Source organism: Alnus glutinosa, chromosome 2 (assembly GCF_958979055.1).
Source record: "Alnus glutinosa chromosome 2, dhAlnGlut1.1, whole genome shotgun sequence".
Taxonomy (NCBI): Eukaryota; Viridiplantae; Streptophyta; class Magnoliopsida; order Fagales; family Betulaceae; genus Alnus; species Alnus glutinosa.
The window spans coordinates 18999272-19017944 of NC_084887.1; the positions used below are offsets into that span (position 1 = coordinate 18999272).

Here is an 18673-nt window from a genome sequence, read left to right on the forward strand (position 1 = left end):
TAGGCAAATTCGAGGATGCCTAAAACCTCCGTGAGTGATTCGAGGTACTCCCCCTCCATTTTCAGTCAAAGACTAAATATCAATTTTCATGCCTAAAACATTTAACTAGTCTTGTTTATATAGACCCACCTAAAAGCCAATAAACTAACATGCCACTAACTAATAAGGCCCATTAAACTACTATATAGACCCACCTAAATGCACTAAACTAATAGGCCACTAAATAATAAGACCCAAGGCCCATTAAACTATTAAGGCGGCCCATTAACTAATATATCTGTTACAGATTGCTGGAATGTGAGAAGCGTTCAGACAACCTGTGAAGGAATATTTTAGGGATTAAGATGAGATATGTTGATATCTTGTAACGTGCATTTTGATAGGGGTATTTCACTACTCAAAGACAATGAAAGAGACGTTAGTTTGGTATGTTATTATTATTTTTATGTGTTTAATATATATTATATATAAGGGTAGGCAGTTAGCGGTTATTAACCCTTTCTACCTATTCTTAAAATTGCTAACCGTACCGCCTTAGGCAGTTAGCGGTTTCTTTTTTTTCCAACAGCATACAAAAGCGGTTATGTTGTTATGCGGTTGGCAGTTATTAGGCGATTAATAATTGCCCGCTTGTACACCCCTATCTTTCATTTCTGTTTACATTTTTGAGGTAATTATATTTCAATTAAGTCTTGCTTGTGGTTTTTTGTAATTACTTTGCGCCTTTGAGGCTAATTAGTTAACAAACCTAACCGTAACGGGTTGGGAGCTTTTACAAAATATATATGAATTATATCAGTAAAACCTGATCTGAACTATAAAATGGAAATGAAACAAAGAATATTCTAATCCCTTCCGGACCCACTAAACTCGTACTATTAAGATTTGATGACAATTTCAACAAGATATTTTCTTAACAAAGTAAATTCGTAGAATGCTCTTTGTTTTGCTATTGTTAGCTAACAAAACAAACTTGTCAAGAAGAAAGAAAATTTTTCATGTCCCACTAGTATGGGCAATGGGCATAACTTCTTTATGTAACTTACATCACTCTCTCCTTTTATAGCAATCCACAGAGGGAAAAAAAATAAAAAAAATAAATAATAATAATAATAATAAATAAATAAAACTATAAAAGAAGGACAATACAGACTGCAGCCTTTCTTTCAACTACCAACCATTACAACCAAACAATATCAAACGGCATCCACCCACTACTACTGTAGAACAAGGAAGAAGGGCCGGCAGAATAACTCGCAATGGCCTCTTCTTCTGCTCTTCCTCTCCCGCTGTCCTCCACTCCCTCTCCTCCCACTCACCTCCCCAACACCAACAACAGCACCCGCTCTACCCCAACCATCTCACCATCAATGCTAAAGCCCATCAAAGCCCCTACCCTTCGCTCCCGCCTCAGCAAACTCTGTCAAGAAGGCCAACCCCATCTTGCCCGCCAACTACTCGACACGATTCCCAAACCAACCACTGTTCTCTGGAACGCTGTCATCATTGGCTTTGTCTGTAACAACATGCCCCAGGAAGCTCTTTTTCTCTACGGCCGGATGAAGAATTCATCTCTAGCCACCAAATGTGATGCCTACACTTACTCTTCCACTCTCAAAGCCTGCGCTGAAACACGCAACTTAATGCTTGGTAAAGCCGTACATTGCCATTTTATTCGGTGCCAATCGAATCCCAGTAGGATTGTATATAATTCGCTTTTGAACATGTACTGTACGTGTTTGAGCACACTCGATGATGACAGAGTTCACTATGTAGGTTCTGATTCTCCAAAGTATGATTTGGTACGTAAAGTGTTTGATACAATGCGCAAGAGAAATGTAATTGCTTGGAATACTATGGTGTCATGGTATGTAAGGACGGAGCAAAATGTGGAAGCATTTAAGCAATTTAGGATGATGATAAAAATGGGAATAAAACCGAGTGCCGTGAGCTTTGTAAATGTCTTTCCGGCTATTTGGAAGCTCGAAGACTTTAAGAATGCGAATATTCTTTATGGAATGCTCCTTAAGTTGGGAAGTGAATATGTCAATGACTTGTTTGTTGTGAGTTCAGCTATATTCATGTATTCTGAGCTTGGTTTCCTTGATATGGCTAAAAAGATATTTGATTGTTGTTTGGAGAGGAATACAGAAGTTTGGAACACTATGATTGGTGGTTATGTTCAGAATAACTGTCCCGTTGAAGGAATCGGTCTCTTCCTTGAAGCCATAGAATCAGAACACACTGTTCTCGATGATGTAACTTTTCTTTCAGCTTTGACTGCAGTTTCGCAGTTGCAGTACTTGAAATTGGCTCAACAGCTACATGCTTTTATACTTAAGAATTTATCAGTGTTACCTGTTATTATACTGAATGCAATTATTGTCATGTATTCAAGGTGCAACTCTGTTGAGACCTCGTTCAAAATTTTTCATAAGATGCTGGAAAGGGATGTTGTTTCATGGAATACTATGGTTTCTGCTCTAGTACAGAATGGGTTAGATGATGAAGGGTTGATGCTTGTCTATGAAATGCAGAAGCAAGGATTCCTGATTGATTATGTAACAGTGACAGCTCTTCTTTCAGCAGCTTCAAATCTCAGGAACAAAGATATCGGGAAGCAGATCCATGCTTATCTAACTAGGCATGGAATACAATTTGAGGGAATGGAGAGTTATCTTATAGACATGTATGCTAAATCTGGTTTAATTAGGACTGCACAATTACTGTTTGAGAAAACCTTTACCCATGATAGAGACCAGGCCACGTGGAATGCTATGATTGCTGGGTACACACAAAATGGTCTCACTAATCAAGCTTTTGTTGTCTTTAGGAAGATGCTCGAGCAGAATGTAATACCCAATGCTGTAACGATAGCATCAGTTCTCCCAGCTTGTAATCCAATGGGGAGAATAGATTTAGGGAAGCAGCTCCATGGATACTGTGTACGCCACTATCTAGACCAAAATGTCTATGTGGGAACTGCTTTAGTTGATATGTATTCCAAATCTGGTTCAGTCACTTACGCTGAAAATGTGTTTATTAGGACACCTGAGAAGAATTCTGTCACATGCACCACAATGATATTGAGCTATGGTCAGCATGGGATGGGCGAGAGAGCTCTCTCTTTGTTTTACTCAATGCAGGGATCTGGTATTAAACCTGATGCCATCACCTTTGTTGCGGTCATGTCTGCTTGCAGTTATGCTGGTTTGGTTGGTGAAGGACTTAAAATATTTGAGTCTATGGAAAAAGAATTTAATATTCAACCCTCAACTGAGCACTATTGTTGTGTTGCTGACATGTTAGGGAGAGTTGGAAGGGTTGTTGAAGCCTACGAGTTTGTTGAAGGATTGGGTGAAGAGGCAAATGTGCTAGAAATTTGGGGATCACTTCTTGGGGCTTGCAGAATTCATGAACAGTTTGAATTGGGAAGAGTTGTTGCTGGGAAGTTGCTCGAAATGGAGACTGTAAATGGCATGACGGGCTACCATGTTTTGGCCTCAAATATGTATGCAGAGGAAGGAAACTGGGAAGATGTTGATAAATTGAGGAAACAAATGAGGGAAAAAGGTTTGAGGAAGGAGACAGGATATAGTTGGATCGAGACTGCTGGATTTGTGAACAGTTTTGTGTCTAGGGATAGAAAGCACCCTCAATGTGATGAGATATATTATATTTTAAAAAGTTTGGCTATGGAGATGAAAGATGCTGGTTATAGACCTTGTCTTGCTTCCAATGCAGATGGGATCTCGGAATTTGTTGACATCTTTGGAATATAAATGGAAACATACTACTTCATGGTTTACTGAACTGGAGGCAGCTAGCTAGAGGCAACTGGATTGGTCAATGTCTGTTGAGTCACTTGGCTTGTGCTTATAATTGATTTTAACTTAATGGTATGTTTAGTTTGTCCAACTATGACAGAGTTGAAGCTCTGCTGGTTTGCTGAGCTGGTTGGCATCTTTCTGAAGCAGATTGTGCAAAGCGCTGTGCAAGCCTGTTGATATGGTGGATGGTGGTGAACTTGAGCAGTAGGGATTAATCTGGCTGGGTTGGATAAGCTACCTTGAACCGACTAAAAAAGAAATTATCCCCAAGGTAAGTCATCGTTTGAATTGCTGCTTGCCTGCTCTGAGGCCCTATCTTCAGTTAAGCAATCTCATTATCTTCTTGGGAACACCTTGCATGAATAATCTGTCTTCCAGTGCTGTGTAAATTTGTGAACTCTCTGTCTGGTTTTTAGTTTTATGACTCTTTACCATGACCTCATGTCTTTCACAATAATAAAGGTTCTTTTTCCGTGAATGTTTTGAATATGCTTATGCTTACTGCTCCTTCTTTGTATGCAGGGAATGCTGTTTCTTACTGCTAACTTTATGAAACACAAACATACATTATGGAGCCTAAATTTTGGGTGAAAATTGTGAAGCAATTGGTTATTTTGAAGTTTTCTTAATTGTCAAACCAGTTGGGTTTCACTTCAATCTTCTTGGACTTTTTGTTTCGCAATATATAAGAATTAATTTATTTTCATGATATTTTCATCTCAAATTCAAAAACAGGAAAAGGAAAAAGATATTCTTCTCATAGTTTAAAAATTATTTGGCATTATGAAACTGGGAAAAAAAGTTTGGTAAAGGGGAAAGTATACCATATACATCAAGCAAATGGAAAACAAAGCTGTCGAAAGTAAAAACTATTTGATTTGTGCCAGAAGAACTAGTTATCAAAGATTTTCACCGTTCAAAATTCTTACTTAAAAGCCATAAGTTGATACACGGTACATGATAATGAAATTAATTACCATTTACTTGCCTTCTCTTGTAGCTTTGAACATTCTCAGTATCTTAGAATAGATATGAATAGTGTTCTTCAATTTCAAGGAAATATTCTGTTACTTGTGTGGTGGTCATAAGTAGCCACAATTTTGGGAATTTTCCTTCTTGTGAAGATCAATATCAGTTGCTAGCTAGGTAAATGGTTATGGCAGTTTGGAGGAACATCAGCATTTTTGTAGGCGGGTTATTTTGCTAGAATATGGGGAGACTTGGGGTAAGTGGACTCCAGAAGAGGTGAGAGGATCCTATGGTATGAGTTTGTGAAAGAGCATCAGGGATGAATGGGAATATTTTTCTTGCCATTTTGTTTTAATATATGGGATAGTAGTAAGGTGCGGTCCTGGTATGATATTTGGCATGGTGACATTGCGTTTAAGGATAGATTTTGATAGCGGTGGATAACGAATGTTCAGTTGCATCACAATTTGGAATATCTGATGAAGGAACTCAATGTTGAAATACCACATTTTTTAGATCTTTGAGAGAGTGGTCAAGCTTGAGTCAATAGACACGTTCCTGGAGCTATTATATGCTAATAATCTTCCATTTGGTATGGAGAAGATAGGAAGTGTTGGAGGGTTTCTAAAAATGGAAGGTTCAAGGTTTGTTCTTTTGAGGAAAAGGGGAAAGATTGTTGTGGATAGATGTTGCATATGCAAAATTGTGGCGAGATGGTGGATCATCCTCTTTTACATTGCAATTTAGTCAAAGAATTGTGGCCGCTAGCCTTAAATTTATTTGGAATGCATAGTTTGATGCCTCATGCCATGACAGATGTGTTTGAAAATGTTGGAGAGGAGATTTATTCATCGTAAAAAAGTAAGATAATTTGGCTAGAAAGGAGTCATCGTACCTTCAGTGATGTAGTGCTGAGAGGGAACTTGCTTAAATACATTTTATTGTGTTTTCTTTGACTGGCTGCATGCTTTGGAAAATACGGATTCTTTTTTGGATTTCATTGCTCTTTTGAGTTTTCAATTGTAACTTGCTTAGAGGATCATTATTCTTCTGTATTCCTTTTTCAGCCAATGGCCAAAAGTTCCACATCTATGTTCACAGAAGTGTTAGTACTTGCACTTTCCCCAACTTCTGCACCTGTGGTGCATGTTGTGGCTTCCACTAGGATACCATGAACACAGGGTCCATGTCATCCTCTGACCCTTCTTTCTGCTTCTACAATGGCAGTTTCGCATTTTCTTCATTAGCAGGAAAGGAAGGCTTCTAGGTAAATTACAAATGGCCATATCAATGCCTGATTTACTAAATGTTATATTTCATCTCTTTGCTTCCTTTTTTTCTCTGTGCTTTGTTTACTTTAAGCTATAACGATTTCTTTTTACTGAAATCAAAATAAATGAAAACAAGCCATAAGCAAAGATGAAAAGAAATTTAATGACAAGTTCTCTATTTCAACAATGAATATGGGCAAATGTGGATGATAGAGGAAGTCAAGATTGTACCGACCTAAGGAAAAACGTTAATCACATCTGCTCTATCACTCCAAAAGTACTAGTCAAGTTGCAATTTGAGCTCTTTAGAATCACGTATAAAGTTTAATCTTACCTAATAAGGAACCAATGTAGGACTTACCACCCATTAACTTTTTTATAATTCAACTATTCCGTGTGGGGAATTCATCTTCCCAAATTGGGACTAACTTTCTAGGGGGTCACAAATTTTCCCACTCAAATCCCCGACGTACTCATTAAGTTCCATGTCATCCAATGGCTCAGCTCCACATGGTGTTAGTAGGTTACTCTGATACAATGTTAAATCACTACTCATCCTAAAAGCTTAAGTTGATAAAAAATGATGAATTTAATCATTTAATTCATACTTCAACACTTTCTCTCACGTGGGCTCAAACTCACAATTAATAAGCAATGGCTAATACGTAGAGTATTTAACTGAAATGGGAGTAAACTGCGAAGTCAGGGTTCGAACTCAGGATCTCTACTCTGATATCAGTTGTAATGACATAAGAAAAAACACTAGTTACATCTACGTTATCGCTCCATAAGAACTACTCAAATTGCAATTGAAGCTTCCTATAATCACTTATAAAGCCTAGCCTCACTTAGTAAGGAACCAATGTGAAATTTAGCATCCATTAACTCCTTTATAATTCACTCATTCTATGTGAGCGATTCATCTTCTTAATGTGAGACTAACGTTTTAGGGTTTCACAATGCACTCATCTATTATTGAAGTCATTTCCTTTGCCATCAAGGAGCCTATACATTTCTTGTTTATCTTTTTTCCCTTTCTTTATGGGTGTAAATTTAATATCACCGATAGAAACAAAAACAAAGAAAAACTTTCTCGTCACATCCCAAAATAAAATGTAAAAATTCACAACCTGAAAAGCTCTTCTATGCACCACAGAACAACTACAATGAGCAGTTCCAATCTTTCCAATGACTAATGAAAACGAAAGTACATAAAAGCCTCATTTGGTATGGATGACAAACCTGCCGTTAATGCTAACTCTCTAACATCAATCAGTACCCAGAAATATTCAGATCTTAATAAGATCCAGCAATGAATGAAAATTTAGAGATTTATGTACCCTTGATGTGATATGTTGCAAAAAATTGAATTTGATAAAATGTTAAACCACCCATAAAAATAAAAGCGAAAATTTTAAACCAAATTTTTATTCAAGTAATGTTTTAGATGTGTAACTGACCCAAACATTGTTTTCCAATTACATTCTGTTGTCTTGATTTTATATTGTTTCGTGGTGAGAGATCGGGATCTCTTCGTCTGAAAAAATAGTCTAAGCCATATTCTTGTTTGTTGTGTTGTAATAAGTTTTGGCTGAGTGGTTATGGAAGTTCCTCCAAATGATCTTTTTAGTTTATTCTCTTGCACAAAACATGAAATTTCTAAAATTTGTTCTGATTCAGGTAATGCTGCTATCAACCTTAAGAGTTCTTTTAGAGTTGCTTTTTGGAGAATTTCAGCCTTTTTTCTTACGGCAACTCAGACTACACGAGTTGTGCAGAAGAATTATGGAAAATAACAGAAAGAATTCCCAGAGTTTCTTTAAAACAATGCAGAGTGTTGAACTCCAAAATCGGGTCTAGACAATCTCTTTATGCATTTGCAATGCCAGGAGTTTGGTACATATAAGAAGTTGCCTGCATACATCCGTAACATCTCATTGTCTTGCTTGGAATGTGGGAAAAAATGGTTAGTTTGATTCAACGTGAAAGACTGAAGGACCCCAGTGAACCCGTGTATAGAGAAAATATAGAGAAAGACATTGTTGACATTCAGCCATCTCAAACGCCAGGTGATAGTACTATATGTCCTCAAAAACCAACTCTATGGATTTTATGAATTTATTATTTGACAATGAATTTAATGTTCACATGCATCATTTTTGTTCGTAATTAAATGCGACATGAGATGTCTTGCATAAATTTTATTTGAATAACATTGTAGAAAAATCATGTTGGCAGTTAATGAACCGAAGGCAGGGAGGATAATTTTTCAGTCCCTCATAAACCAAAATTGTTCGGGTATGTAGATATTGACTAAAAGTTATACCACTAAAGCCGACACTTGTGCTACTAGCATCTACACTAAGCTCTCCAAAAGTGATGTTTAGCCAAATTTTGGCTAAAATTCATAAAAACTTTCATTTATCAAGCTCTCTACTCATTCTCTATTATAATTATTGTCAGATTTTTACTCTATATTTAGAGAAACAATCTTCCTCTCTATCTCATTTTTATACATTTTTATATTCATTTCCCAATTCTCTCTCTCATCTCTCCCTCATTCCTCACCAACTTAAATATACCAAATCAATAAATATATATATATATATATATATTTTGAAGTAGAGAAATATTTAGAGAGTTTGATTAGTGGCGCCCTTGAAAAGTGGCTATTTAAAATAATAAAATAGATTTTTCAGCTAAAATTTAACTAAACTATAAAGAGCTCACCAGGAATGATAGGATTTACTCCATTGACGTAGTGATCTTAAGAAGACAAGTGTGTGTAATGTGCAAAACCAATTGTTGTGAATCTCTAATATGCAAAACCACATGATATTAATCTCCCCACAAATAGGGCCATGGTGGAGAGAGAGAGAGAGAGAGAGAGCTAAAATTTAACTAAACTATGAAGAGCTCACTAGGAACGGTAGGATTATTTACTCCATCATTGACGTAGTGATCTTAAGAAGACAAGTGTGTGTAATGTGCAAAACTAATCATTGTGAATCTCTAATATGCAAAACCACAGGATATTAATCTCCCCACAAATAGGGCCATGGTGGTGAGAGAGAGAGAGAGAGGAAATGAATATAAAAATATTTGAAAATGATTTAGAGAGGAAGATTGTTTCTCCAAATATAGGGTAGAAATCTGACAAGAGTTAAAATGGAGAAAGAGAAGAGAGCTTGCTAAACGGAGGTTTTTGTGAAATTTATCCAAAATTTGGCTAAAAATAACTTTTGGAGAGCTCAATACATATGTTTATTTGTTGGTTAACCCAAAATATCTACTGATTTTTACTTTTATAATCCTTGCTAGCAAAATGTTTTTGTAATCAAGAAGGTTAGTAGACATACATGAAGGCATATTAAGCCTATAGGCTGCAAATGGTTTACAAAAGAAAACTAGGACTTATTGAAAAGGTAGAGGCCTACAAGGCTAGGTTAGTGGCAAACGGTTACATTCAAAAGATTGATATTGATTAGAGTAATACTAGAAGTCCCTCTTGTGTCCCTCCAATAATGATGTGGCTTTAAAAGTTATCATTGGACTTGTGATGAGTAATTATAGAAGTCTCTTATGTGTTACTTTTGTGTCCCTCTATAAATAATGTGGTTTTAAAATCACCATTTAATTAAAATTCAATAGTGATCAATCACAAGCTCAATAGTGATTTTAAAAAAACCACATCATCTTTGGAGTGACACAAGAGTGGCACAATAGGGATTTCTAACATTACTCGGTTTGTGCTTGATCATTCTTAAATTTTGATCAAATTGTGATTTTAAAAGCCACTTTTTTATTGGAGGGACGCTAGAAGAAATTGTAGAATTACTCTATTGATTATAAGGAAACCTTTTTGCCAGTGACAATGGTAAAGTCCATAAGGATTCTTTTGAGAATTGCTACATACTATGACTATGAGATATGAGGTATGGAAAATGGATGTAAAAACTGAATTCTTAAATGGATACATCCAAGAAGAAATTTATGCGTGTGGACCAAGCAGAAGGCTTCATATCTCATGGCCATGAATCAAAAGTATGCAAGTTGATGAAGTCTATTTACTGCCTAAAACAAGCATCACCCAATTGGAACATCCTTTTTGATGAGTCAATCAAAATGTTGGTTTTTCACTAACCATGGTTGAACCTTGTATTTATAGAAAAGGTTAGTGGGAGCAATGCTTCATTCCAAATTCTTTGTGAATGATATACTACTCATTGGAAATGACTTAGGAGCAATGCCATCGGTGAAATGTGGTTATCTAGTCACTTTGCAATGAAAGAAGTCTAACGTATGCAATGCTTTGTACTAGACCAAATATCAGCAATGCAGTCAGCATTGTGAGTAGATACCAATGCAATCCAAGTCCTGAGCATTGGACAATAGTAAAACATGTCCTCTAATACTTGAACAGAACCAAACATTATTTCTTAGTGATTGGGGGTGAGGAATTGTTCGAGAGTATACAGATGCAGATTTTCAATCAGATATTGATGATAGAAATCAACTTCTGGATTTGGAGCAGTAAGTTAATGAGTTTCAAACAAGATACTACTTGATATGTGATATTAGGGGTGATGTGGCAATAGCAAAGATTGCCTCAGGAAACAACGTAGCAAATCTATTCACCAAACTCTTACCTCATGAGAAACATCTTGAGACAGATTCCGTTAGTGTGCCATGTTAACATCAATAGAATGATAACACATGTCACTCTTAATAAAAAAATATATTAATATATTAATTTTTAATTTATTTAAAAAAAAAAAAAGAAAAAAAAAAAAAAAAAAAAAGAAAGGGGAAAGTGACTTTTGCTATTATGGTAGCTTAGGGTAAAGAATCTCTCCTCTCCTTGTTGTTGGGGATAATGTTACCTTATATAAGTGGGTAATCCTCTTTCTCAACAACAGCGCAAAAGGTGCTTAGTGAAATCACCTACCAACATCGAGCTCTGGTCTGTGTGATAGGTAGGTGAAGAAAAGACTGGTTACCAAAAATAGTATTACTTGAGGGTTAAGCTTCTTCCAAAAAATGTGCAGCATTGCCAATGGGGATTTAGATCATATATGAGCATTTGTGGTTGGTAATACTTGTGAGGGGAGATTAGTCATGCTTTCATCTAGCAATTAGTTGAACGCTCTGTCGCACCCACCCTTGTCGTCATCCCTCTATGAGAACTGTCACAATGCCACACCACATAAAGTGTGCTCTCTACAAACATATCAGAAGTCGTATTCGATCACATCTTTGCCTACCAAACCACAATGTATATTCTTACCCTATAAGACAACTCATGGGCATAGTTCATGGTTGCCGTATCAATAATAAGAGTTACTTTCGGTCATAGTTTTGAGCCGGCGGAGAGCCTTCCCTCTTTCCATGCTTACTCATACAAGGGGAACGGAAGCACTGAATTTGCGAGGTTGTTGAAATGACTTTTGTGGATATAGTTTGTTAGTTATTTTGGCAAACCTTATTTAAGGTTCTTCTGATTGTTTAGACTCTTTGTATATTTATAGAGATCATGCTATACTTTTAAGAGGTGTATAGATAGGGTTTAGTCTTGCATGGTTGTGCTTTTGATTATTTTGCATGGTCAGATGTGGAGATGTTATGGTATTGTCTTTGTGTATCGTTCTGATTGTATAGATTCTCTTTGTATATGAATATATATCATAATATACTTTTAGGAGCTGTATGGGCACCATGTAAATGTTTTTAGATAGATGGGGTTAGTATCGCACGTTTGTTTATTTTTCTTGGTCAGATGTGGAGATATTTTGGTGTCGTCTTTGTGTACTTTGGATATGATGAGATTATCGAAAATAATAGTGCTTATAGTTGCCTTGATTGTTCTATGAAAATATTTAAGGGTTTGGGGTCATGACAAGGGAAACCAGGGAAGGAGGAGGAGCTCCTACTACTCGGGACTCTCACGGGGGAGAGAAAGGAAGCTCTCACAAAGGTAAGAGGGGAAAATTTCCCTTTGGAAAGATGGAAGGTCCCTCCCAATTACGAGAGCAAAAAGCCATTGATATGCTATTTTTGCTTCTCAATCTTAGATAAGAATATTGAATTTCCATTGAAATTAAGCATGTTATTATTTTTGACTTTTCCATATTAGAATTTTATGCGACTCACATTTTAGTGAATAAGTTGAACAAGTTTAAAGGGAAGGGAAGGGCGATGGGGAATGAATTGAAAAGAGTGTTTCTTTTGGATCTGGTAATGCCCAAGAAGATGAAATATAACCATTTTCCATGCCAATTCCATAGAATCCAAACCCCATCAAGTCGGAATTCGAAAGCATCGTTAGAGAGACTAGCCCTATCCATAGGGAGAGAGAAGAGAGGACGCTCAAAAAATAAGGGACACAATAATATTTATATAATTCGATTACATTAAGGTACCAAAAATATGAAAAATATGAAGCGGAGGCTTTTGCCATTTCGACACAAATCTAAACTTCCACTGTTCCGCTGAAGAAGTGCAATCTCCTCAAATATTACACCAAAAAAGCACTGCTGGAACTTTAAAAATGTGGAATAACGACACAACTTTCTTTCTTACATTATTTTCCTCTACGGCCTGCTTGCTTGCTTGCTTTTAAGTTCTTTGCAAGCCTTATTATCAAAGATTAAATCGAAAAAGCTTCTAGGACTACCAAAATTTAATGGAAAGAAAAATAATAATAATAATAATAATAATAATAATAATAATAATAGAGCCATAGATTTGATCAAAATATATAGTAAAAAAAAAAAAAAATCCTTGTCAGGCTAACCACTCCTCATCCATACCTTCGATTTCTCCAATGTCCATGCTGTGTCAAAGAATCACAAGGGAGAAAATAACAATTAGTGAACTTCAAAATTGTCTGAATAGAAAGGGGCAATTTAGAAAAAAAAAAAGAAAATCTTGTGGGCTGGTAAACTAAGGCAACATTTTTCAGGAGAGGCCAAGATCATCTGAAATGGCCGTAGCCGCATCTAATGTAATACTAAAAATGATCAGGCGATTCAGGCCCAAAACTTCAAAACCATACAGAAAGAAGGATATATATATATATATATGTAAAAAGTCAAATTCCTCTGACAACTACTACCATAACTGAAAACACAGAAACCAACGTCTACTGTATTTATTAAATTACAAATAAGGGAGAGAAAAAATAATCCTAGTAACTCCCTCGGTCTTCACACGATTTCAATTTTACTACTCAGATTTTATAATCATTTAACTCAATTTTTTTTTTTTCTTTTAAACTAATAAGATGGAATTATAACCCGTTAATGCCACCTATTTACTTTTTTTAACACGTGGCATGATGTTATAAACATGCTTTACATCGTTACATGGTACCAATGGAATTATTGTCACCTAATCAGTTTTAGATGGAAGTAGTTCACACTTTATCCAACCCAATTTATAAAAATGTTGTGTTTATTTTGCATGTGAGAAGCACAAGTTTTTAGAACATAATTGGAAAAAATTTTATTTAAAATGCATGTATCTCTTCCAACTTTATTCTTACTATTTAAAAAGCATGTGAGAATATAACATTTTTATAGATTGAGTCGAAGGAAATCTTTGTCCAGTGAAAAATGCAAAAATTCGAAAGAGTTAAAATATGAAAATTTTCAAAATTCAAGAATTAAATTAAAATTGCACGAAAATCTAGAGAATTATTTATGAAATTTCCAAAAGGAATAACAATACAATCAAATGAGTGATCAAAGATATCTACATCCCCTGTTTCGTTTCAGGGAAAAGAATGGAAGATAAAAGTATACCCTCACTATAGTGCAATAAGGTATGGAATAAACCAAAAAACAAAAAAAAAAAAAAAAACAGACTTTTGCTGATACTTTTCTGTTTTAATTCAAGAAGAAGTTGGATTCTTACCATGGCAAGGCAGGATCTTGGAAGTAGTCCTCTGAGCCGTAATCATTCAAATGTTGTTGCAAGCAGCTCTCATTTGCATCCAACCCAGCTGAGAATTCCATGACTTCATGAAATGGATGGTATTCATCATCTGCTTCAACTTTAACTTCTGGGCCCCCAAGTTCCATGGTCTTCAAAAACTTGAACCACCATGCTGATGTGGCCAAACTCATTGTGTCATTCCATTCCATCTGATGCTGCTCTCCTATCGATCTGATCTCTGCCATCTCCTCATCGTCCATAGCTGCATGCAAGCCTCCTCCAGTATCACCACCAGCTGCAACAGTGGAGTCCATAGCATCTGCAAGCGCAGTAGTCCCCACTTCCTGCTGTGATATTGGAGCTGAGGGAACTTCCTGATGATCAGTAGCTACAGAAAGATTGGGGAACGAGGATGATGATGGAGATGAGGATGAGTAGAGTGATGGAATGTTTCTGTTGTGATAAAGACTCGTTTCTAAGTTGCAAAAATCGCGAAAATTGAGATTCAGGCCTAAGGGTTGGTTTGGAAGTGTGAAATTGAGGGTGTCAGCACAAGATGGAGGAGCTAGTGGGGAAGCAGCAGGCCAGGAGAAAGGATACGGAGCAAAAGGAGGATGAGAGTAGGAAAGATTGTCCAAATAATGACAAAAATTGGCAGTGCTTGATGGGTATACTCTAGGATTTCTCCTGGATTTGATCCCCCCTTCTTCTTGATCAAAACATGGGTGGGGGGGTGATTGAGGCTGCAGTGGCGGTGATTGTTGCTGTTGTTCTTGTATTTGTTGCTGTTGTTGTTGTTGTTGTTTCATAGCTGCCCTGTGAAATTTAAGAGCGGTGACGATCTCTCTCCTGGCCTCAGCCATGTTAAGAAGCCTTTCTTGGTATGGCCTACTGGTATGGAGTCTCCTTCTAACTTGTTTTTTGTGTTGTTGAGGTTGTGGGGGCTGCTGTGCTTGGTCGGTTTCAATAGAACCTTCACCGAATTTTGTTAAATTCTGGCCAAGGAAACCATCAACACTACAATCTGGGTCTTTGGGGTTCATGGGATCTTTGGTTCCTGAAGTGGTTAATTGTTTCACTAGGCTGCGAATATAAGCACCAGAGAGATGAGTTTCCTCCTCTTTGAGCTCACTAAGCTTATCTAATTCCGCCCCTTCTTTAGTTTCTTGTTTTGAAGATCGACCCCTCATCTCTCTTGTGTGAGTGGGTGTAAATGGGATGTAGAAAGGAGGTTGTGAGTTGCGAAAACCATGGGTTTCCTAATATTCTGAAAGATGGTGTACACAAATGCAGAGGAAGAGGCTGATCCGGGGTAGCCCGGAAGGCCTCATGGGTGTTATAAATAGCTGGGGACAGTCTAGGGTTTTAAATTCTTTTGGCTTTTTTCCCTTTTTGGCAAACGACACTTGTTACCGCTTTTTTACCTGCTTTTTAGGGGTAGTTAGGAGGATTGGGCTCACTATTTATCCTTTTCTTCCAACTGTAGTTACAAAGGTTTTCCCCTCCCCCTCTCTCTCTCTCTCTCTCTCTTCAAAATTAATATGGTAAATGAATAATGTTATTTGGTAAATTGCTCTACTACTATCATATAACTGGAATTGTGTGACAGTAAAAATCAACTTCAGATAAGCACTTGTACCAAAAAAAAAAAGCCACGAGTTGATTTTTTCTGCTATGGCATTCCAATTGTATGACAGTCGTATAACAGTCTACTAAATAGTATTACTATATACTAAATTGTTTGCCTCCCTTGGTTAAATCCTTCCCTCCCCAGGAATTCTAACATTTCGGCTATCTAACATTCTAGTAAGTAGCACCACTTTAATCTCGCTATGAATGCCACCAAGACACTTTAAACCCTCCATCGGTTGTGCCAATGATACAGCAATAGCTCAAACATAAGAAGACAATTAGAACACTACTTCATCATAGCTGTTTATCTAACAGGATATATTTTAAGACGAACAAATATCTGACATATCTCAAAAGACTAGTCAGCATACCAAATAGAAGTTAGCAGGCAATATTGGATATAAATTGACAAAATATGTAAAGCTACCTCCCTACCAATCACTGTATGCAGACATGATTACTGGAAAAGAAGTTTTCTTTCCAGTGCCTAAATTACATATATACATCGCTTGATTAAGTATCATTTGAGTGGGTATACTTATATCAGGTCAAAGGGAGAAGCATAAATTCATTGAGATTAACTTGTGCATAAATTCCAGCAATTCCTAGGTGAGGGATACAAACGTATAGGCCATATTCTTTGGGTTGTAAAAGAGATGGATTTCTTTGGTAATACCATATGTTTTTGGATTGCTCTCCTGGTTTGCTGGTGATTAGTCATACCCAGAGGGCATTTTAGGTAATATAGAATCATTGATAGGTATTCTGGTATCTTCTCTGCAAGTACTATGGGACCAGGCTTTATGAAACGTCAGCTTTGCCTATGGGGACTGAGAGAAGAATCCATTACTGTTGCAACCTTTCCTTTTATTTTATTTTTATTTTTTTTATGAGAAAAGAGAAAATTCCAATTCTTCCGTTTGAACAAATTGTTCTACATGATTTGAGTCTGTTTATGAAGCAGAAAACTTGGACCTTTTGTAGACGCATTCCACGGGCATGTTAAAGACAGAAATGCTCCATACCATGCCCTCGCTTTCCACCATATATGTCTTCATCATTTCCTTTCTGTCGGCCTCTTTTTTTCACCTCAACTTGGAGTAGATGGCTTATGAATTATTTAACAGAGCTTTCAGGCAGCAGCGATAACAGTGAAATAAAGCCGAGGGAAAGGGAGTTATTACTGCTGTAGATAAAAAAAGAAATCAGCTTATACATCAGAGAATTAGAAATAGTTTTAAATGTATATAGAACTAATTAGAAAATTTTATATCCAGATTTTGCAATCTCACACTTTCTTCTTCAGTAGATTAATACTGTAAGAGAATAAACTAATAATAATGCTAATAAATTTTAGGTAAATTAACATTTACCTCCACATCAGTTGATTAATACAATTTGGTAAACTATTTTTTTTTTTTTCACAAGTTCTTTGACCTAAGGGAGGGAAGGAGATATTTGAACTAGTGACCTTCGCTGCATGAGGCGTGGTCTCCAATCGATTGAGCTACTAATTGGAATCAAATTTGGTACACTAAAATGTCAAGCAGATACAATGTAATATCACTTAATTGGTTTACCAAATTGCATTAATTTAGTTCAAAATATAAAGTGATTTAGTTTCAAAGGTCGTGATATAAATGCTCCCTCCAAACATCCATAGACTCGCCATCATCTCATGTCTATGTTAAAATGCTTCTGCAGTAACAACCTTTTCTACAAGATCAAATCAAATTCTTTGATGGTTCCTCCTTCCATGTTTATCTCCTCTTAATTATTCTTATTCAAATACAAAGGTACCCATCTGCTTTGGACTGCTCGTGTGAATACAAAGACAAGGGACTAATAGAGTTCAAGGATGCCTAATCTTTCACATTAGAAGCACCAGTGTAGAGGAGAACGCCACAGCAATTTAGGAAGAAGAAAAAAGAAATGATTGTGTAAAAAAGCATAAAATAGATAATGACGTGGGAAGATTTTATTAAATCACTAAAATGTTTTAATTTAATATAGTGCTACTCTTGATACCCATTTATTATGGGTAATGATACATACTCAACTCCCATTTCACTGAATTTATGTGGCAATATTCACCGGTCTTTAGATCAACTTCTATTACAAAAGGAAAAAATTCAAAGGCTGATTAATACTACCATATCAACCCAGTAGGATGAGAGTTGAGTGTTTAGAATTGCTCATTTATTACACCAATTCACACCAGCTGATGTGACGTGTTTTAAATAGCTTTACTTTACTTTTCTTTTTTAAGTTGCTGACATTAGAAGCCACTTAAAACATGCCACATCAACTAATGAAAAATGAATGTGAAGAGTAGCATTACTCTCCAATTTAATATAATTGTAAGAGTGTTTAGTGTAACATTTTGAAAGTTATAGAAAGTAAATTCCCCGCTAGAGAAAAATGTATAGCTTAAAAGTTTATTTTATTGCATCCGAGTCAATAAATACCATCAATCAACTTACACTCAAATAAATACCCTTCAATTTTACTAAATGAGGACAGCTTTTCGACCAGCTCAATACTCCTTCCAAAATTAAGTTTCTAACCTATAACTTAGTTCTGTATAATTTGTATCTGCCAAAAGCTGCTGCTATTCCACTATCACTGCCGTGGTCCCCGTGGATAAATAACAACTTGGCCAAACTCAATTGGCCAATTATTTTGCTAAATCTTTTATTTTATTTTATTTTTGCTTTATGAAGGCCGTATAGAAAACTAATCACTATTAAGATATAAAAAATGCATAGAAACCCGCTATTCATATCATTAATAAGAAAAATGATTTCGAACATAAGATGGATTATAAACATAATTGAGTGATAAGATTAAGTTCCATGTGCAACTCATCATCAATCTCATTAATCTTTACAATTCTAACAAGAGCAACATATAGTAATGAACTATCACTTGCACAGCAGCGTATATTTAATTCTCCGTGAGAATGATGATCTCACCAAGTTCATTGTCTTCACTTGCAAGTTGCAACATGTATTAGTTCGTATAAATTTAATCATT

At 36.1% G+C, this 18673-nt stretch overlaps 2 protein-coding genes across 2 annotated transcripts; one reads left to right on the top strand and one right to left on the bottom strand.

Moving 5' to 3' along the window:
- The first annotated feature begins 1166 nt into the window (after positions 1-1166).
- Positions 1167-8095, top strand: LOC133861129 (pentatricopeptide repeat-containing protein At3g22150, chloroplastic). Its single transcript, XM_062296845.1, has 3 exons — positions 1167-4101; positions 5867-6066; positions 7751-8095. Exon 1 carries the CDS (start codon positions 1260-1262, stop codon positions 3780-3782), a length of 2523 nt encoding a protein of 840 aa, XP_062152829.1. The 5' UTR covers positions 1167-1259; the 3' UTR covers positions 3783-4101; positions 5867-6066; positions 7751-8095.
- Positions 8096-12444: 4349 nt separating this feature from the next.
- On the bottom strand, positions 12445-16819 carry LOC133861494 (uncharacterized). Its single transcript, XM_062297280.1, has 2 exons — positions 13985-16819; positions 12445-12902 (listed from the first exon to the last, which is right to left on the bottom strand). The coding sequence occupies exons 1-2, from the start codon at positions 15193-15195 to the stop codon at positions 12854-12856; spliced, it is 1260 nt and encodes a 419-aa protein (XP_062153264.1). The 5' UTR covers positions 15196-16819; the 3' UTR covers positions 12445-12853.
- Positions 16820-18673: the final 1854 nt, after the last annotated feature.

Excerpts from the sequence above, each read along its gene's own strand:
- LOC133861129 (XM_062296845.1), top strand. The coding sequence starts at position 1,260 with ATGGCCTCTTCTTCTGCTCTTCCTCTCCCGCTGTCCTCCACTCCCTCT.
- LOC133861494 (XM_062297280.1), bottom strand. The coding sequence starts at position 15,195 with ATGAGGGGTCGATCTTCAAAACAAGAAACTAAAGAAGGGGCGGAATTA. Across the intron at positions 12,903-13,984 it reads CAAGATCCTGCCTTGCCATG|CATGGACATTGGAGAAATCG; the intron begins GTAAGAATCCAA and ends TCTTTGACACAG.